Here is a 21,832-nt window from a genome sequence, read left to right as displayed (position 1 = left end):
CGGGTTTAGCTTAACACAGAGCTTAAGATGGAGAATAGAGATAGAACTTGTGTAGCAGGTGTAAACTCACTGAATGATCTTGTAAAATGTAAAAACTGACAAAACATCAGGATTCAATTGACATGAGCTGATATATACAAACAAGAAATGTGTGTGTGTGTGTAAGAGAGAAACAACGTGAGTATATGTCCCATGTTCCACATACTTTATAATGTGAATGTATTGGGAAAAAAAAGAAATACAGTGGTGATTAAAAAAACGAAGTTCAGCATCGCTGGTACAGGAAATGGTACAATTTATTTTCTTTGTACAGGTCTTCCACAGCCTGCTGAAGGCCCACACGATGGAGGCCCGGGCCATCGTACGGCAGGCCATGGCCATCCTGACCCCAGCTGTGCCGGCCCGCATGGAGGACGGCCACCAGATGTTGACGCACTGGACTCGCAAAATCATCGTGGAGGAGGGACACACTGTGCCGCAGCTGGTCCACATACTGCATCTAATTGTGCAGCACTTCAGGGTGAGCAGATATAATAAAGAGCACGCACACAGAAATTGCAGTTTGACAATAGTGCACCACCTTCAGCCCATAACTATAATGTGCTCCAGTGAAGCACATGGGGGGGGGGGACAGTTGAGAAGCTATTCTAGTTGATTTTCCGAGTGCCCTGAATTAAAAACTTTTAATGATGATGGAGCATCATCATTAAAAGTTGGAGTATCTCGTATTGCCCCTTTAAATAGTCTTCACGATACTAGTTGCTTCACTAAATGTGAGTTTCATATTGACAGTAGACAGGACGCCGGTGTTGGGGTCGGTCGCCTCCTAGCCAAAAGCTGGATCATTCGTCACTGGGCAGTGGAGCTAATGGTAGCCGCCTGCTGCCTTTTAAACGCCTTAATGCAGATGCAAAGTCCCGAGCTTCTCGGTGATGACCAGCAGAGTCCGAGAGCGTCTAGTCAACACCAGCAACGGATCGTTGGGCTTTATGCTCGTCTTCCTCCTTAAACTTCAAAAAGACACTTTCTGCCCTCTCGCTCCTTCAGCTGATGTTCGCCGACTCGCCGGTCAGAGAGCTACAGTCTCTGAGCAGGAGACTGACATTTTCCTCAGCGCCGCTCTCTATTTCACTGACAGGCTGCTCTCACTGGGCCAGATGACTAATCTAATGTAATCACATCAGCATAATTACACTAGGGAGGAGATAATGACAGACAGATGAGAGACTTTGTGCGTGTGGCGCGTGTGTGTGTGTGTGTGTGTGTGTGTGTGTGTGTGTTTGAGTGTTTGATAAAGAAATGCAGAGACTGTGTGCGCGTGTTAGTCTGGGTGCACACGTGATGGACAGGGCTTAGCCACTCCGTCATTAAGGGCCTGTGAAGTCCTGCTCTATCGACTATAATTACCCGCAAAAGTGAGAAGCTTTAATATTCTTTGACACTGGTAACAGCCCTCAGATAGACATCTAATCTCTTGCTCTTTTGTTCTGCGCGTCCCAGTTGCAGTTTTGCGATGAAACTAAGTGACTCTTGAGTGTGACTCTTGAGTGTGACGCTTGAGAGCGCGGGTTCCCGTGGCTAAGTGTGTGTCATCACGTCCTTGAGACTAAGTGGGAATACGACTTCAGAGTTTGCCCTCTTCTGACTCTGTCTCAAAGTGATTGAACACCCTCTTAAACTTTGCATGTGTTATCGTTCCAAAATCTAGAGCAAAGTATTGGCAGTGTAAGAAAATTTTTTCGTTATCATTCATGCAAATGAGGCTCCATGGGCAGACTGACTGCATCTCTTTCTGTAAGACGAAGCGGACGCGAGGCGGTATCGTTTTCGGTTCACAGGACTCTCAATTGCCCGGAGAGTGGAGACCTCTGATTTTAAGCATTTAGACAAACTGTCTTCTTTAGAAACTTTAACTTTGGTGTCAAAGAAGGAATGAATCGCACAATAACCCGCTCTCATAATTGCTTTTGGGTGGCTGCTAAGGCAATTGAAGCCAAGTCTAATTTATATCTGAAGATACTGACAAGGAAGTCCATTAAAAATGAAGCTGAGGGAAGCAACGGTTCCCCTCATTTGTCGTGGATGCTCTGGGAACAAGGTTGCCAAACCAGTAATAGACTAGAATGTCAAAAGCAATATCAATTATTTTGCAAAACCTACATGTGTAATATCATAATTCACATTACTTTTTTTTTATCTCACTGAAAGTTATGCAGTATCTTTCAGTCTATGTGTTTGGGTTCACCCTCTGGTAGGCATGCAGGTGGGAAGGAGGAGCATTTTCGTGTGAGGAATTTATTTTGATGGGCTCACAAAGTGGGGTTTTTCCACTCATGCAAAAGAGGTTTTTAAGCTCATAATCTTGGTGTGTGTGTGTGTGGGTGTGTGAAGTAAAGAATGCAAAAAACAACAGGCCCCGAGCTACATCGACATTTTATTTTGAAGTTTGGTTTCTTTAAGTACTGCTCTGTCGTCTGTTCATTTGCTCACGTATACTAACTCTGCCATTGGCATCAGTGACCATCTGCAGTCGGTGCTTCAGGAAAAGCAAATGCGGCCCAGTTCTACCTCACACTTTGGGTTTAGTTGTTGTACTTCACTCTATATTATAATATTAGATTGATTTTACATGTTATTTCTTACGTTTGTACTTGCTGCTGTCTCTCTCCAGGTGTACTACCCTGTGCGCCACCACCTGGTGCAGCACATGATCAGTGCAATGCAGCGTCTGGGCTTCACCCCCAGCGTCACCATAGAGCAAAGGAAACTGGCTGTGGACCTGGCCGAGGTGGTCATCAAATGGGAGCTACAGAGGATCAAAGACCAGCAGGTGTGTTCATGGACTGCCATACATGTACAATCACAACAGGAATCCAGAAGTCAAAGACGCTGTCATTCTGTAAACTGTAACTATGTTAACTGGTGGACTCCTCCTCCCCCCCCCCCCCCCTGTCGCTTTTTGGGGTCGGCAGCCGGAGTCCGAGGCTGAAGTAGTTGCTGGCGGTGAAGGGACGAGCGGCGGTGCTGTGAAAAGAGGACTGTCTCTGGAATCTGCCGCCACTGCATCCGCTGCCGCCGGGCAAGACGTCAAGAGGTTCCGCACGGCGACCGGAGCGGCCTCCACGGTGAGCTCAGAAGTATGTGGGTGTGAGGGACAAGTCACTTTATAGCCAGGACATTTTCTTCTGCTTATTATTTCTGCTGCAAAAGTTTCACAAGATCATTAATATTCTATTCTCTTCCATCGTGTAAATGCTACGTTGTTTGTCAGCGACAGACCATATGCCAGTTCATATGGGAACTTAGCAGGCATTTGGCATTGTGTGCTCTGAATAATTCTGCATGCAGTCATCTCACATTATACTATAATAACTTTATATTGTTTTAATGAAAACTCAACTCCTGACATTTGTTATATATATATATCTATATATATCTATATATATCTCTCTAACTAGGGTGAAGAGTAGTGGTTCATGTGGATTTGGAAAAAGTAACTGATAAATATTTGGAAAAGGTACCTATAGATATCTAAAGAAACTTCAATGTGTTAAATCACAGTCGTACAAAGGATCTAAAGAAAATACTACAAAAAGCTGTTGTCCTTTCTGTAAACACCGGCACAACTCTCAGTAGTTGCAGTCATAATGACTGAGTGTAATTCCCGGCTTCTTTGACCGGATGTCAGGAGAAAAATGCAACAGCAGCATTTGTTTCTGCTTGAGACGAGGAAATGTTAATTGCTCAAAAAGTTGAAAGGATCATTTTCAGTTGCAGTCTACTTTAAACAATGCAGACAAAAGTTTTTTGAACAGATTCATTTTTTCCTGGGTTTGAGACACTTTCTTTTTCTCTGCATTCAAACAAAGCCGATCTGAAATATTAATATTTACAATGTTTGTACGTTTTTAAAATTTTTATTTTAGGTGTTTGGCCGCAGCCAGTCCATGCCAGGAACAGAGACCATGCTCACCAAGCCTGTCGAGAAACAACATACGGACACCGTGGTCAACTTCCTCATCAGGATAGCATGCCAGGTAACACCCCGCCATGATTGACACACACACACACACACACACCATCTTTCTCTCTCTCTTTCTCAAACTGACACACACTCACACACGGTACAGTTCTGCCAGGTAGGATACAGCTGTCCTAACCCGTCCGTGGTGAACGTAAAGCACACCTGGTGGCTGTCCTGAACACATCTCCACACACACACACACTCTGAGTCCGCTCTCACACTCCCTTGGTCCAGTGGCAGTGATGACCTTGGTTACAAGCTTGAAATAGTGTGTTGGGATTTCGCTCACCTTGACTTCTCCTACTTCTCCATTCTCACTGTTCATCCAACCATCTCCGTTGAACATAACCGCTGGGGATCACTCACTGTTCACTGAAGAGTCTAAAGAAACATCATCTTTTTTTTGTATTCTACTCGATAACGGTGTATTGTGATACCGAATTGATCCCTGTAGAAAATGTGTATCTGTTCACCGGCCCCCGGGGATTACCATCAACCAAAGAACAAGGCACACAGAGCTGATAGGGTTTCATTGTCTTGCTAAAGGATGCTCCCGCATGTCAACATATGAGGGCTTCTGCAGCGCTGCCTGACTGACGGATCGTCACCTTCCTGACTGTGCCACTGTTGAACTCTAGCTGCACGAATGAAATTACAATATATGGTGACAGTCCTTGTCTCTTCTTGCCCTGTGTGATTTCTCCCCTCGTCGTGAAATTGAAGATGAAGACCCGTTGTCATTGATAATGATACCAACCTTCCTTCTCTCCCGTCTAGGTGAACGACAGCACCAACGTGGCGGGGTCTCCGGGGGAGCTGCTCTCCCGTCGCTGCGTTAGCCTCATGAAGTCTGCCCTCAGGCCTGACATGTGGCCTCGCGCCGAGCTCAAGCTGCAGTGGTTTGACAAGCTGCTCATGACCGTGGTAAGATATGCCGTACGCCTTGAGACTGAGGGCTGCCTTTATGTTTCGCATTCACGCTTGTGTTGGTGACATAATTGGTTCTACGCCGTCGTTACTGCTGCGTCTCCACTGCATTTCCCAGAGATCACTCGTCAATCACTGCGTCCAGACCTGTAATGGCCTTATCTTTTCTATTTTGTGACGGGGACCGTGCTGTTCTTCACAAAAAAATGTATTTGTTTACGTGAGCGTGTCACAGATTATTTGAAGTCGCAAGTGCATGTCATCAACAGTGTTTTTTTTATTCAAACAAAGTCTGAATAAAATTTAAAATATTCCGGCTCGTTGTTACAGCTCAAAGCAATAATCAACAAACAGGAAAGGGTAACTAATGTGCCTCTGCTGTTCGCTTTTTCCAGAGACCGCAGAAGTTACTCCGTCTCCGCTTAAGCTCTGTCTTAGTGTTTGCTCTAACGCCTCCGAGTCCTTTGTCTGTTATCAGTAATACATGAAGTGAGGCGCCGACCGCCATAATGACAAAATAATGACAGTGGTGAGATAACAAGAGTCTATCCCGGTTGCCCTGTGCCTTCTTGTTCAACCCCCCCGCTCCCCTCTCCATCCTAAACTCATCATCCTTGCCGCCTGTGTGCCTCTGTGCTCCTCTCCTCGCCGCTCCCTCTGTCTCTTGCCCCCCCCCCCACTTCCTCCTCTCCTCTCTCATCTCTTCTTTTTTCTCTTCAGCCTCTTATCGCGGCCTCTCTTCCTGCTCTCTATTTTTATCCGTCACTCCTCTTCTCATCTCTCTGGTCTGATTCAGCACCGCTGTTCAGACAAGGTTATCGCCGCGCGCCGGCAATTGTCACGTACTTCCCTTGTTCCCTTTTGGGGATCACTGCATCGGTCGCGCCTTTCTCTCTCCGCCTAGTACACACACACACACACACACACACACACACACAATCAGCCCCTCCAGATCCCACGGGGATGGTCTGACAAACAAGGCTTTCTGTAGGTCTTATGCAGATGCACATACACGGGCCCTTTCCCCCCTGGGAGCAAGCTCTACCTGCCTAGCCGTCTTACTCCGACTAATGAACAATGCTCTAAATCGGATTACCTTTTATCATCTCATTGTACTGGCGTGGCAGTGATTAAGAGCCGGGGAGGAGTGGTGTGAGAGTGCCGGGTGACACGCGCGCAAAACATGCACACGATCGCACGCCGAAGCACATACATGCCCGAATCTGCATGGCTCCAGAGACACGGTCCCGTTCTGTTAATACGGTGCCGAATCAATACCACCCTAATATCTACCAGGAGCTTTATCGCAAAAGTCACCTTGTTCATTAGCCAAGATTAGTGCTATGGATCTGTCCCAGATTATCCTCTTGGCCCTGCAATCGCTCCGAACCTTGATTGCAATTTAGACAAAATTAGGACCCAATGTTGGCCATTGATCTTTGGTTTAGCGGCAATCACACTGCCTCGGTTCTTTTGTGTGCAAAATACCTCTGTGTGTAGAATATTGATTCCCGAGTCGTCTGTCTGTGTAATAAAAACTTGGATGATTAATGCATCTAGGGATGAATTTGCAGAATAGTTTTTTTTTTCTTGCTTTGTTTTAGAGTTGTAGACTTGGGTCTGAAAAGATAAGCCTTAATATTTTCCTAGATATGGAGGTCACATTTATTAAGAGGCATAATAGGGTAGGGTTGGGCGTTATTAAAATTCCCCTACAGATGATATTGCTCTAAGAAAAGCGACAATATAGGAAATTATTCTCCAAAAAAAGGTGAAGAGAGAGACGCACATAGACATAATGGATAATTATCTATGGACTAGAGTCGTATTTGTTGCAATGCGGGGCATGGTGAGATCAGTTAATCAGATCACTCGACTGGTAGTAACTGCCCTCGTATAGTCTGTCCACCGTTGACCGTCTTATCCACACACTTCTTTTCCTCCACTGACCTGCTTCCACTGTTCTCCATGTCCTCTCAGGAGCAGCCAGCCCAGGCTAACATCTCCAACATCTGCACCGGGCTGGAGATCCTCTGCTTCCTGCTGACGGTGCTGCAGTCCCCGGCCATCCTGGCCCATTTTAAGCCCCTCCAGCGGGGCATCGCCGCATGCATGACCTGCGGCAACACCAAAGTCCTGCGGGCCGTCCACTCCCTCCTTTCTCGCCTCATGAGCATCTTCCCCACCGAGCCTAGTAAGTCGCCGGCGTTTAATGCCTAAATTGTAACAGGCCAGCTTGCACTCATACACTCAGGAAAGCACTGCATGTCTGAGGAAATTGTTAACTAAAATATTTGGACCGTTGCTCTGTTGATTGATGCTTAAATTCCTAAATTTGCTTTTATCATGCCATGTGCTGAAAGCAAGGCATTGATTTGGATACTTCTCTTTGTTTGCCGTAAACACTGCTTCTCTCCCTCTAGGCACATCAACGGTGGCATCGAAGTATGAGGAGTTGGAGTGTCTGTATGCTGCTGTGGGCAAGGTCATCTATGAGGGACTTACCAACTACGAAAAAGCCACGAGCAACACTAACCCCACACAGCTCTTCGGTAAGACCTCCCTCACCGCTCCCTTTTTTTCTTCTTCTCCATCATCCCTTTACTCTCACGTTGTCACTCATAAACCCTGCGGGTGTGTGTGTGTGTGTGTGTGTGTGTGTGTGTGTGTGTGTGCGCGTGTGCGCGTGTGTGGGGGGTTTGGTTTGGTTTTTTACAATTTTTCACACTCCCTCTCCATCCTTACAAAAACCAAGCCACTTTAGTCACTTTTTCGCAATTAAGCCGGTGAGTGGGTCGTTAAAATGCAAGTCGACGAGCCCCGCCGCTCGGGCTAACATCTGGTCTGTTTAAACGGAGGCCACAGTCCAGCGGTTTGGGAAAGGTTGTTTCTGGAAGAATTGCTGCTTTCGGCCTCCCTCCCCGTACGAACATTACTGCTATTTAACCAGATGTCCGAGAGTATTTATATCAAAAACTTACATTGAAGCTTATTCCAAAGAGACAGTTATTAGATTGTCTTTTTCTTTTATTTGAACTATGCAATCGCTTTCTGAATAAAGGGCCCTTAAGGTGACAGATGACTTTTGGAGAACAGACTACGGGTAATGCTATTCTGTATGGTTTCCCAAAATGGCCGTTGTGGTCAATAAAAAGCATTTGGTGTCCTGCTGTCAAAGAGAGGAAGCGCTGATGTGATTGGGATGGGGGGGGGGGGTTACATTTTAACATTTGTCTCCCCTCTAGGGAGAAGCAACAGAGAAGGACATTTCTTTTACTTGTCCCTCTGTGATAAACTTCAGTTAGATTCCCTTTAAAGAAGACATAAAGTCCTTGTCGTGCTGTGTATATGAACACAGGCTGACTGCAGGTGTGTGTCTGTCACTTTGCCCCACAGAGGTTAGGGTTCTTGTCATGTTGTTGTGTTTCTCACTCTCTCTCTCTCTCTTCCCCTTCATTTGTCTCCCAGGAACACTGATGATCCTGAAGTCAGCCTGCAGTTACAACGCCAGCTACATCGACCGCCTCATCTCGGTGTTCATGCGCTCGCTGCAGAAGATGGTGCGCGAACACCTGAGCCCCCAGCAGGCCAACCCAGGGGTCACGGAAACCAGCACGGGTACATGGACATGAATTCAGTGGAAAGAATATGAGGAAGCCAGACTTCAATTGAACTAATATTACAGTGCTGCAGCTACAGCTGGCTGACATGATCAGGAAGGCTAGTGTGCATACGTATCCCCAACTCCGATCCAACAAGGGCTGTGCGTGAGGTCACTTGTACACATCGCAGATGCACACTCGTTTGTTGACTTTCTTCAGACTCCGTTAGAGCTCAGGTATCTCAGCAGAGCCCGGCTCCTTACAAAGGCCGGATCAAAAGTTCTATATCAATGAGCCCAGCTGTGTTCTCAGTAGCTTTCGTAGTCGGGTGAGACCCGCTCTACAGATAGTCTGCTTTCACAGAGAATGTTCCTCATCTCTGTATCGTCTCTCCGGATAAAACAAACGGATGGTAACCTCGTGATGTTTTGTTATGGGTTTGAAAGGGTAGACAGTGTTTGATATAGAACCGCTTGACAACCTGCCTCATACTGCAGGCAGCAAGGGTAAAGAGAAGACAAGTGTTGTTTAAGTGCTTTAGGTTGTTTAGCTTCCCCACGACTATTACAAAATTCATCAATGTTCCTGTCTTCTCTGAGCTTGGCTTCACCGGATTTATAGAAGTCGGGCACTACATGATTCCTGTTGCTTCTTCTCAGAAGGAGCTAATGGCTGTAAGATGCTATCCGGGCTCTAAATTGCTCCCTAATGACTATATCGGGAAACACAGACATCTACCCTCTACTAGGCACAGTTCTAGTCACTAACTAACCTCATGTCTCTCTAATCTAATGAACTTCCTTGTAAAGTAGTTCCAACCCGACTGTTGAGTTGTATTTTTGGCTGCTATCACCGCTAAAAATACAGAAGTGCAGGACTCGCATGACCAATATTTTGGTTGCTTACCTAGCTGATATTGAAGACACACTAAATTCAGCTGGTGTCTTTTATATACTGTGGATAATACTTTATCCACAACTGTCAACAAATACTTTCCATCGATATTAGTATAGCTTAAATCCTCAGTCCTGCTTCTGACCGTTAACCCCTCTGTTCCTCTAGTGACCAGCGAGCTGGTGATGCTGAGTCTTGACCTGGTGAAGACTCGCCTGTCCGTCATGAGCATGGAAATGAGGAAGAACTTCATCCAGGTCATCCTCACGTCGCTGATTGAGAAGTCACCCGACCCCAAAATCCTCCGCGCTGTCGTCAAAATTGTTGAAGAGTGGGTGAAGAACAATTCTCCAATGGCTGCGAATCAGGTAAGAAGGAGGCTTACTCTGAAACAATAGTAAGTTCCGCAAATACAATGTGTGCAAACAAAATGCGTGATTTAGCAGATCATCGCATTGTTTCTTTGGTAGTAGCAGGTGGGAATCAGCGCTGAATCAGCAATGTATATTTTTAAAAAGGTGTGAAACCCAGTGAGGTTAACGTTAGCATTACACCCACAGAGGTGTCTTTGGTCTTTATTTTATTTTACTCTGTAGAAGGACAGCAAGCAGTAAAAAGCTGAGCTGGACAGAGAGATGCAGTTACAAGAAAGAATCTGAATATCTCTCTCTCTCGTTGAGTTTCATCGCCACTATCGCTCCTTTCTGACCGACATCCCTCTTCTTCCACCTCCCTCCAGATGCCCAACCTACGCGAGAAGTCCATCCTGCTGGTGAAGATGATGACCTACATAGAGAAGCGCTTCCCCGACGAACTTGAGTTAAACGCCCAGTTCCTGGACCTCGTTAATTATGTCTACAGGTAATTACCGCCATTCATCACATGGCCAAATGGCCGTGCCGCTGACGCCACGCCGCCCTTGCATCCATCTTAAAAAGGTGGGATGAAGGTCGCGGAGGGGAAAGACGCGGGAGGTTGGGTCAAGATGAGGAGGACGGGGGTTTGAAGCATGTGTGGTGCACCATTCATGGTCCTACTGCCCGCTATTCATCAAACTCCGGCCCTTTTGTCTTTCCGTCTCACACACGTACACATTTAATCAGCCAAATGTACATCGTATTCCTCCAGCCCATCTGCTCTTCATGTCAAAAGGTTTAAAACGAGCCGTAAAGCCGTGATGGACAGCGAGCAATGATAATGGAATGATAAAGCAGCTGTGCCAGTACAATGTGTGATTAAGAGAATGGCGCAAATAGGGGCAATATGCAGCTGTGGCAGCGTTGCCTTTTGTTGTTTTTATCCCAGCCTCCCTCTCTCCTTCTGCTGTGTGAGTCATACCCATGAGGCCCGTTTAGAGCAGCAGGATGATGTCGCAATGATGACATTTGTTATTTAAGTGTTGAATACATGACGGTTGGTGCTTTACTAACTGTGGAGTAACCACATTAAAGATACTTAATTTCACAGAATATTCAGTGTTAACTGCCATCTCCCCGCATTTCCGTGGTTGTCAGTGTTGCACTACACGGCTGTTTGAACACGCGGGCGCCTTGCGTTAGATTGTTGCTCCGAGATGACGTTTTGTGCTAATTAGTAGTATACACAATGATGTCACAGTTACACAGAAATGAATAAATGAGCTGTAAATATAACTTTTATAATATTCTTTGTATTATTTAAAAAATAAAAATGTAGTTTTTCTTAGCTTGTGTTTTTGGGTTCTCGGGCTTCCACACACTGTAGGTGTGTGATTGGTTGTCTGTGTCTATGTGTCGGCCCTGTGATCATCTGGCGACCTGTCCAGGGTGGTACTGTTCGGATGATATTTAGCAACATAATTAATTTACAAATGCACTTAACGAAAGACTCTCAAGCCTCATTAAATTGCTTCAACATGTCTGAGTGTTGTTGCAGTGGCATCTGCCGATATTGTCATACATCACTGCTATTCTCAAGGAATGCCACTGAGCCCTTAGTGTCACAGTGGTTATTGTCAAATGGGTAAAAGCTGGCATGCAAGCTCCGTCAAACAAACGTTTTGCCCGTCGCATGATTCAGGGACGAGAGCCTTTCAGGAAGTGACATCACGTCCAAGTTGGAGCCGGCCTTCCTCTCGGGGCTTCGGTGCACCCAGCCGCTGATCAGAGCCAAGTTCTTTGAGGTGTTTGACTCCTCCATGAAGCGGCGTGTGTACGAGAGGCTGCTCTACATCTGCTGCTCTCAGAACTGGGAGGCCATGGGCAGCCACTTCTGGATCAAACAGTGCATAGAGGTAAGCCGATCGCTGCATCTGGTCTTTTAAAGCCTTTTATCCAACATTAAAGATAATGCATTTTTCATTCAAAGGTAGTTTAATTTCAACTACCCTCTTGTTGTCATGTCGTTTACTGTCACTGACCTTTTGCACTTGGTCTTTGTGTGTGTGTTAGCTGCTGCTGGCGGTGTGTGAACGAAACACCATCATCGGCACCAGCTGCCAGGGATCCATGCTGCCCTCCATCACCAACGTCATCAACCTGGCTGACAGCCACGACCGCGCTGCCTTCGCTATGGCGACACATGTCAAGCAGGAGCCACGTGAGAGTCAGACCAGCGAGACCAAGGAGGAGGTGGGACACACTCGCACACAATACATCAAGAGACACATAAGTTATCACACTATCCAATTATGTGTGTGTTACATACTGTGGTCCTTAAAGCTTCTTAGTTTGCAAAGCTCTCCCAAAAGACAATGGTTTTCCTCTCTTCTGTGGCAGGATGTGGAGATAGACATAGAGTTAGCACCAGGTGACCAGACCGCCATCCCCAAGACCAAGGAGCAGGCTGAGAGAGACGCAGGCAACCAGCTGCACATGCTGACAAACCGCCACGACAAGTTTCTCGACTCACTACGGGAGGTCAAGGTAAGACTGGCCTCTACTCTGTCCAGCAGTGTACTGAGGGGCTGAGAAAACTGCAATGTTGACGTGAGGAGCTTTCAGTATTATCCTAATTACCCAGGGGCCACTTCTAGCAGAGAACGCAGTGTTTGAGATATATCATTTAATCATATTTTCAAATATTTTCCCTCATCTTTATTTTGCAGAAGGTTTTTATGATCCAGCACCCTGCTGATTTTCATTCTAGCTGTAAAACGGGGGACGTGTTTTTCAACGTAGAACATCAGTTGAATACAATTACCGACCCAGTAGGATAGCGAATCCGCAGTGCTCTCGAGCCCCGAAGACAGGGAACCACCGCCTTGCTGAGTCAGCAGCTGTCATTTATTTATTTTTGGTCTCTGCTCTGGTTTAGACGGGGGCACTTCTGAACGCTCTGGTCCAGCTCTGTCACATCTCCACACCGCTGGCTGAGAGGACCTGGGTTCAGCTCTTCCCTCGCCTCTGGAAGATCCTCTCTGACAGGCAGCAGCATGTGAGTATAACGTCCTGGCCTCTACTTACATCCAGGGCACAGAAGCACGTAGCTAGGTAACTTCAGTTTTAGGACATTTCAGTATAACTATAACAAGTATGTAAGTCATCACAATAGGAAAAAAGAAATGCATGCGTCTTTGTTATGCACCTGATGTTTTTAGCATCAACATCCAGCTTTGTGGGGAAATATTTGATGTAATTTAGCTTGTTACGTACTGCCAAAATATTTTACATGTGCACGACACAGCTTGCATACTGTGAGCCAAGTGGAGCCACTACTTTTTAAAATCTAAACAATTCGCTTGTTTTGTAAATGACACAATGACAATTCAGTCTCTTTCTGAATCACAAAGACAGATGCACACGCATGTCTTCTCTCCATCTCCTAGTATTTTTTGCACATTGCCTATTTGTTCTCCTTGTGCCCAAACACATACATACAGACAGTAACTCTGACCTCGGCCATCCCGTTTGTCTCAAAACATGCAATTCCACTCAATGAGGACTGATTCATTTATGCCTAATATGGAAACGAGAAAGCAGAGGGAAGAACGCTGTAATGGGTTTAACGAACCAGATGCATGTCGAGTATTTTGAGACTCGTTGAAAGGCCCTGATTTGAAGTGATTGAGCTCTTCAACATCTGAAAGATGCAGTCAGTAGAGAGATTGCTTCAAAGTTTATTTTCTTCCTGTGTGACAGGCATGATGTCACTAATGTGTCACGTGTTTGTTCTGACGCCTACCTCAGCCCTGCGTTTCATACCGCTATTACACCATATCAATTCATGGTGGAAATTGAATGATCACTGATGCTCGGGCTTTATTTCTTTGGGCGGGGGGGATTGCATGGGAATTATAGAAAAGCATATTCTCCTCAGGAAATGAATTTGATGACATACTGGCCTTCTCCACCACCAGCCTCATTAAAGTGACCATCAAGGGATTAATTATTCCATGCTGTCAACGGGCAGTGGAAATTCTATTCATTACCAATACATCATTTATTTCTGAGTGTGTGTCAGTCATGATTATCAGAGCACTAACTCAGCGGTCACACTCAAAAGTCTATTTTGTGCAAATGTGGCTGCTCTGAGAGGCTGTGTGTAGCTTTTAAACAAGCGAATAATGCCATTACCTGAATAACAGTAGATGTTCTTAAGTCTTTCATTTTCTGTTCTGAATACACAAACAGGCTGCATACGATGTGTCCCTTCCCAGTCACCGTACTTGTTTTTTGTTACCTTTTTTTTCTTTCTTTTTTCTTTTTTTTCTTAACACCTCTCTGTTACTGGAAAAAAGGCATCATGTTGCATCCCATACATGCAACAGAATACCTTCATCAATACGCTATATCAGTGCACGGCTGCTTAAGTGAAACTGTGTGTAGTTGATGGGCTCTCTCTCTCTCTCTCTCTCTCTCTCTCTCTCTCTCTCTCTCTCTCTCTCTCTCTCTCGCTCTCTCTCTCTCCCTCCTCCGCTCTGCAGGCTCTGTCAGGAGAAATGAGTCCTTTCCTGTGCAGCGGCAGCCACCAGGCCCAGAGGGACTGTCAGCCCAGCGCCCTCAACTGCTTCGTCGAGGCCATGTCCCAGTGTGTGCCTCCCATTCCCATCCGCCCGTGTGTGCTGAAGTACTTGGGCAAGACGCACAACCTCTGGCTGCGCTCCACTTTAATGCTGGAGCAGCAGGCCTTTGAAAAGGGCCTCAGCCTGCACAACAAACCCAAGCAGAGCACCGAGTTCTACGAGCAGGAGAGCATCACACCACCTCAACAGGTATATATACATATATATATATACACTTTGAGCTGGCACTATCAAAGTTTAACGATTTTTTTTATTTTGGCTATTATTTATTAACTTGACAATTTACAATATTGGTACAGTGAAGTGTTTCCTCCATGACTTTTATTTGTCAGGAAAAGAAATTCTCAAAAAACTAAATAGATCATAATGTGACACTCTTTTTTTTAAATGAATCCTTCTCTTCCACTGTGGAGGATCTGAAAATATATTTGTCATGTGCGTCGTGTATTTTTGTGCGTCTCAGCCTCACGTTTAAAGTCGGCGCTCTGCCTCTTATCTTGTTTGAACTAGACTCATCAGCAAAGCTGCTCTCGCTCATTTATAGTGCGATCGCTGCAAACGTTTCAATTTGTTCTGCTGCCGTCTACATTTTGCTCTACCTCTCTACAGGAGATTTTGGACTCTCTAGCAGAGCTCTACTCTCTGCTCCAAGAGGAGGACATGTGGGCCGGCCTGTGGCAGAAGAGGTGCAAGTTTCCTGAGACCGCCACGGCCATCGCCTACGAGCAGCATGGTTTCTTTGAACAGGTTAGCGTTGTCCTGAAAGGAAACCAGCGGGCACTTTCAAATGAATGCATGGTCCTACTTACGAGTCTCTGTTGCCAGTTTATTGGGTTCACCGTCCTGCAAATAAATCCTACCACCATGAAGGTGTTATTTAACTTTATGGGCTGTAATTTGTGGTGCCGTTAAATTATATTGCATTTCACTGAGAGGTGTTTCTAATCTTATATATCCATTTATATCAACGAGGATATAAAAGAAAAGGTTGCATCGAGGCGGGCAGGTTGTACTGATAATCATTCTATTAGCCTCAAAAAGCTTTTTATTAACGTCTGTCACGTGTCTGTTCAGGCCCAAGAAAGCTACGAGAAAGCGATGGAGAAGGCCAGGAAAGAGCATGAGAGGAGCAACGTCTCCCCGGCCATCTTCCCAGAGTACCAGCTCTGGGAGGACCACTGGATACGGTAAGGTTTCTGGATCCCAGAGGGCAGTCTCGTGTTACACATCGAGAGAGCCAGCGCAGCACAAAACCAGTGTGGATTGTTACTTTAATACCTTCATATATATACTGTGCACCATTGATTGTTCAAACCAGATAAGGTTTATTTCATTCATGACACAAATTATACGGCAGGGCACCCAGAAGCCATAATATAATCAACAAATAGGAGTTCTGTATGAAATGTATATTTTTCTTGTCATTGCTTTCTTTGCAGGCCTAAATATAATTTTTGCTCATATATGGGTGTTGCATAGGTGCGGTTATTGGGAAAATATGCATCTGTCAGCAGCGATTTTTCAAGTCAACTTTAGTTGTGATGTATCTGAATTAAATTACTTTTTAATAACAACTTGCCAAAGTCTAGGACGACCACCATGCCTCCCTGCTGAACCAGTCGTTTCCCTGCCTGTTAAAACCTCATTATTATTATTTTAAAATGGTAAAATTAAATGTATTTTACCTCTAATATTTGGTGTATTTTACCATGCAAATCATTTCTAGCATTAAAGGAGTCACAAACATATGGCCTATGCAAATGTGAAAAACCCAGACGGTATTTTAAAAAGCCCAAATACATTTTTTTTTTTACCAGGCAAACCTCCCACAGTGACGGCTCCAAATGACCCACTGGACTAATAGAAAGGAATTCAATTTATTGTTTAGCACAGCTGTTTCACATTTATAAGCATACACTGTTTAAAGTTGCCTAAACCTTTCGCCTCCCTCGTCTTCTTGTCCAGATGTTCTAAGGAATTGAACCAGTGGGAACCTTTGACAGAATACGGCCAATCCAAAGGCCACTCGAACCCTTACCTCATGCTCGAGTGTGCCTGGAGGGTTTCCAACTGGGCTGCCATGAAGGAGGCTCTGGTACAGGTGAGCAGTGTGCAGTCCCAACGTAAAAACAAAAACACATTACTACATGTATTTATACACGTGTAAACACATCTGCACACAGGACAAAAACAGTAGAAAATAGAAGTCACAGACGCAGTGGAGCCTCTGTAGGCTTGAACCCAGTGAACCAGAGCCTCGACTCTACTTTTTCATTTCACCCCTGCTTTCAGGTACAGTGCTGTACGTTAAGTGCAGGCCTCGTGTCCGTGTGAAGTATAGTTACTTGATATTGGGTCCGTCCACACGGGGATAATGAGCGAGCCGGCTGTAAAGCTGTGGTAATGCAGTTCAGCTTTTTGCTCCGTTAATTTATTGGCCTCGTGTTTCCTAAAACAAAGTGTAGACGGGTGGCAAGCTCGTGATAGTACCTGACATATAACAAATACTCCTGCTTTGCTCTTCCAAGGAGACTTGGAACCAATCCATTGAGCCGCTCTGTCCTAAGGTGACACCTAATTAAATTGTCTGGATGGCAGCACCAACGTGCTCCGTGTTCCCTTCCTTCCTTCCTTCCTTTGTGTTCCCATTTCCCCCTTTTTTTTTTGTCTCTCACCTCTCCAACTTCTCTTCTTTACTTGTTTTTTTTCTTCCTGTCATCGCTACCCTCTCTTACCTCCTGCTCCGTCTCTTCATCCCTCGCTCTGCGGCTCTGGTTTTAGCGGCTAATATTTACGACAGCTGCGCGCGTGAATAATTACCCCCAGCATCTGCTGCGAGGCGATTTGTTTTATGGTGGAGGAGAAGGAGAAAGGCGTTCAGTCGCCGGCCTGCCCACTGCTCGCCAGCTCAGAGGCGAAGTCCAAATGTCCCCCGCTTTCGATTACAGCCGGCTCATGATGAGGGTGGCCCTGTCTCCAGGATATTCATCAAGCGTCAACCCCCCCCCCCCCCCCCGATAAGTGTGCTCTAACCAGTCACTGTATTTTCCTCCGACATCGGAAGAGCATACACAAATATACACCTATGCTTCCTCATTCTCTTGCTCTTTTCACTCTTATAAACACACAGCAGCAGACCTCAGGTTTGACGTGGCGGGCTCCCCTGTGCTGTTGTTTGTTTAGCGTTAATGCACTCAGCGATTTAATCAATAGCGAGGCCTTTTCATCTCCTCCGCCTCCGTGTCAGACTCGCCAGGTTGATTAGTCATTAGTACAAAAGTCGTGCTGAAACCATTCTCAAAATGAACTGGAAGCAGTATTGTGCGTCTGTGCTAAACTGTGCAGGGACGGTGTCATAGGTCTTTTCCCCCTCGGGTGTTTTCATTTAATTAAAACTGCCACAGTCCCAACTGCTGTGAAGGGTTTGCTCTATTCTGCTTAACATCATACGGACAAACACGCACAAGAATAGCGCGCCACATACACAACTGTATCTGTTTCAAGAGAACATGTCACCAAATCCACAGTCATTCTTGAATTAATCTTTTTTTTTTATTTGCAAATAACAGCTACTGTCTGTTAGTGACTCAGTCAGCTGTTCCTGAAAGTATACATTTTTCAATGTACTGCTCATGTGTCATGCCACAAAATAGTTATGGAACTTAAAAACAAAGCAATTAAGAGAATTTAAAAAAACAGTCTCAAACATGAATTTATCCTGTGTGTTAACGGGGTGGATTTATTAGGAAAACCTGTGGATTTATCACAACATAAAATAGCAAGATGAAGTTGTTTTTCAGTGCGAACACGAGTAAAGATTGATTTTCTGGAGACGGCAGATGGTAGAATAAGTAAAAGACTGATTAATAAAACAAAACATTTATGCTCTTTAGATGAATGCAAACTAGCAAAACTCCCATTACCAACAGCAACAGTGTCCTTGTGAATCATCTTGATATGGGGCAGTACTTTTCAGAACTCATTCAGAACAGAATTTATTCTTGATCATTCAGTTTTGTAGCCGCAGTCTTCTGCTCCGATACGCGTGTGTTGAGACATGTAAATTGACCTTCTGCGCGACACTTCCAGGTGGAGCTGAGCTGTCCTAAGGAGATGGCGTGGAAGGTGAACATGCACCGCGGCTACCTGGCCATCTGCCACCCGGAGGAGCAGCAGCTCAACTTCATCGAGCGGCTGGTGGAGATGGCCTCCAGCCTGGCCATCCGGGAGTGGAGGAGGCTGCCTCACATCGTTTCCCACGTTCACACGCCGCTGCTGCAGGTCAGTGTGCACAATGCATGAAGGTTTTCTGTCGAAAGGCTCCCGTCAGACCGACGCAGCAGCCCGGGAACCGGGGATGAATAGTGAAGGGAAGTCGATTTATTGCAATAAGAGCTTGAAGAGATGCATGTCAAGAGAGCGTCGGTGGCCCTGAGATGTTGTTGAGTAACTCTGATAACGGCCTCTATCTCCTCTCGCACTCCATTTTGTAGAATTGAGATAGATGATTAAAAAAGAAAAAAATATCAAAAAACTTTTAAGCCTCTTTGATTCCACCATGAGAGATTACAATAGACAGGGGCGGAGATGAGAAGGGAGAAAATTGAAAAAGGTAGAGTGAACAGAGAAGGAGAGAAGAAGAAGAGTTAGTTTAGAATAGCTGTAATTACTTCCCTGCCATCAGATACCGTTTGATTAAATACCTGCAGTAGAATTACATTTACATGATGAATGGGACAGTCTGAATGAAGGTTAGAAATGGGCCATCAGCTGATATTAACAGATAATTGTGAAAAATATTGTATTGCCTAATTTATTTTGTTTTGGGAGATGCGAGTGTGTGTGTGTGGGGGGGGTTAAGTCTTCAGTAAAGCTCTGATTCACTACATTTATCTTTTCAAAATGGGTATTTGAATTGGGTGACTACGCTCTTTGTTATTGTGTTTGTGTGTTGTGGTCGTGCGTGTGCTCGCATATGTGCAGTCCAATTATTTACCCCAGCCGAGGGAAAACAAGCTATTTATTCCTCTGCCCAGCCAAGCGGCCTGTTGTAAATCTCCATTCCAAACTCCATATCTCACGTTCACGACTCCGCGAGCAGCGGAGAATAAGAAGCCCAGACTGTGCAAATACCAAAAGGGGTTCACAATACCATTCCAATGAAGTTATCATCAAATCCCAGCTCTCAGCAGTGACTGGCAATCAATGGATTATCACCCACACTATCGATTATGAGGGTTGGCTTTAATATTGATTGATGAGTAGTTATAATGGAATGATTGATCATGTGTTCACAAAGCGGCTTTGGGGCGATCAATGGGGCTTTCTCTTCCACGGAGTGAGATAGAAGCCCTCCATTATCATTTTCACATCTCCTCGTCCCTTTTCTTCTTTGCCATATTGGAGCAGATTGGCCATTGAAGTAATATAGGAAGACGTTACGATTTTTCCCCCACAAAATAATTATGATGGCACGAAAGAAATATTGCCGGGCTGTATTTCTAACGGCAAAATGTTTGCGTGACGTGTTCACAAGATGCTTAATAATATGTGTTACAAGAGGCAATGAGAAGGTTATGTTACAGATCTTGCAGTATGGCTGTCTGTGGAGGTAAATGTGTTTGGTGACTTTGATCCATCTCGTTTGTGGAGGCTTTCAGGCTCCGGGATGGTTGAGTACGAGTCCTAAGCCGGTGGCCTTAAGGAGGACAGCCCCGGCATTGTCTTCTGTCTTCATATCTGTCAATACCCTCTCTGATCATTTCAGGCTCTACCTTTCACCTCATCTTTTATGTTTTTTTTCACTCTCTGTCTCTACACTTTTACCTTGTTAAAGTCATTTTTTCCATTAATGTAGCCGTCTCCCATTATGCGTCTTCCTTGCCATCACTTTTCTTCCTGTTCCATCGTCTCTTGATCTCCACGTGTCCCACCCCATCTTTCCACCTCTTAGATCAAATCTGATCACCAAACACTCCACATCCACTTTCTAACCATGTTTTCATTGAATGCATTTCAATATTTTAGGGAAGTTCTTCTTCCACACACTGAAGACAACAAGAAAAACCGGGAAGAGAGATTTTTAATGGCTAACTTAGTATGCATGTCCAAACAAACTTAAGCAAGCACAACATCGACAGGACACAAACAATGACATGAGGTGTAATGAGATATAATAAAGGACCAGCCACCGACTGACAGCGAATGTGTGTAATTCAGTGCAAACTAAGCAGGTAATTTGGCGTGTAGCATACATTTGTGTAGACAAAATATTAACAAGATTAAGTGCAGCTGGTGGAGCTGTCTGGACCAAGTCTTTGAACACAAAATGTTAACTGTAAACATTGCAAGCATGAGAAGCATTCGCCATTTGGCTGCTTCCTCAGGTCATCCACCTTGCATGCGTCATAAAAGTTTAAAGTGGAAGTCAAAAGAGTCAAGTGAGTGTGGTCAGGATACTGTATGAAATATACAGAAAAGCTCGAGAGCAGATTTTCACTTCTTATCTCCCCCCGCCCCCCCCAGGCGGCACAGCAGATCATCGAGCTGCAGGAAGCGGCCCAGATTAATGCGGGGCTTCAGACCGCTAACCTGGGCCGCAACACCAGCCTCCACGACATGAAGACGGTGGTGAAAACCTGGAGGAACCGACTGCCCATCGTGTCCGACGACCTGTCCCACTGGAGCAGCATCTTCATGTGGCGCCAGCACCACTACCAAGGTACGACACACGCTAACGGACCCGGTACTGAAACACACGTTAATGTCCACACGCAGGGCTTTTTTACACATTGTATGTGTATTACAGGGGTCCACTGCCATGCAGGCACACTCTCAGATTGCTGCTCAGGTTTTTGTTACCTCCAGTAAGGGGTCTTCTTTTAAAAGGACACGCGTTGCAGAACCCCCCCCCCCCCCCAGGGTCTCTGTACATTTCCAAATGTCAGCTCGCTAAAGCACTCTCGCTGCAGGACACACACACACACACACACACACACGCCTCGCTCAGTGCTCTCACCTGCAGTGACTTTAAAACCATTCAGAGAGGCAGCCACTGCAAAATGTGATGTCTCAAGCAACTTGAGCTCCAACTCGCAGTGTGAGGCGCTGGAATAATGATAGCTATGGCTCTGCAGCACCATGCCAATAAAATCCACTTCATTTATACCTGACAGCCTTCAAACCTATGTTAAAGTGAAATGGAATTTTCTTGATGAAATTCATCGCCACGGCTCATTTACCATTCAATACATTTAGTGTCCCCGGTGCCCTCCTCTGCAGAGCCTTCAGAGCGCTAGAAGATCCCCACTGTTCATATTGCCCCGAGCGCCGCTCTCTTTTTTTGCTTACTTCTTCAAATATGACACTTTTGTATAAAAACAA

The 21,832-nt window shown here is 45.4% G+C and overlaps 1 protein-coding gene across 5 annotated transcripts in view; it reads left to right on the top strand.

The window, feature by feature from the left end:
- Positions 1-21,832, top strand: part of trrap (transformation/transcription domain-associated protein) — a 69,941-nt gene that overhangs the window by 25,015 nt on the left and 23,094 nt on the right. For 3 of the 5 annotated variants that reach the window (XM_076093367.1, XM_076093363.1, XM_076093365.1), the window contains 20 exons: positions 314-520; positions 2,672-2,830; positions 2,973-3,137; positions 3,927-4,037; positions 4,802-4,948; positions 6,932-7,145; positions 7,375-7,503; positions 8,420-8,569; positions 9,616-9,815; positions 10,187-10,308; positions 11,506-11,719; positions 11,877-12,056; positions 12,204-12,350; positions 12,742-12,861; positions 14,351-14,638; positions 15,059-15,196; positions 15,524-15,636; positions 16,415-16,550; positions 18,539-18,730; positions 20,975-21,170. In XM_076093367.1, coding sequence (XP_075949482.1) covers positions 314-520; positions 2,672-2,830; positions 2,973-3,137; positions 3,927-4,037; positions 4,802-4,948; positions 6,932-7,145; positions 7,375-7,503; positions 8,420-8,569; positions 9,616-9,815; positions 10,187-10,308; positions 11,506-11,719; positions 11,877-12,056; positions 12,204-12,350; positions 12,742-12,861; positions 14,351-14,638; positions 15,059-15,196; positions 15,524-15,636; positions 16,415-16,550; positions 18,539-18,730; positions 20,975-21,170 — 3,328 coding nt within the window. The remainder of the gene's footprint in view (positions 1-313; positions 521-2,671; positions 2,831-2,972; positions 3,138-3,926; positions 4,038-4,801; positions 4,949-6,931; positions 7,146-7,374; positions 7,504-8,419; positions 8,570-9,615; positions 9,816-10,186; positions 10,309-11,505; positions 11,720-11,876; positions 12,057-12,203; positions 12,351-12,741; positions 12,862-14,350; positions 14,639-15,058; positions 15,197-15,523; positions 15,637-16,414; positions 16,551-18,538; positions 18,731-20,974; positions 21,171-21,832) is intronic. The other 2 variants (XM_076093368.1, XM_076093366.1) reach the window with 1 other exon arrangement.

The sequence above is a fragment of the Anarhichas minor genome, unplaced genomic scaffold (assembly GCF_050575085.1).
Source record: "Anarhichas minor isolate MPS153535 unplaced genomic scaffold, ASM5057508v1 ptg000017l, whole genome shotgun sequence".
NCBI lineage: Eukaryota > Metazoa > Chordata > Actinopteri > Perciformes > Anarhichadidae > Anarhichas > Anarhichas minor.
The sequence above is the reverse complement of the archived record's forward strand: the minus strand, read 5'-3'. Positions and strand labels throughout refer to the sequence as shown.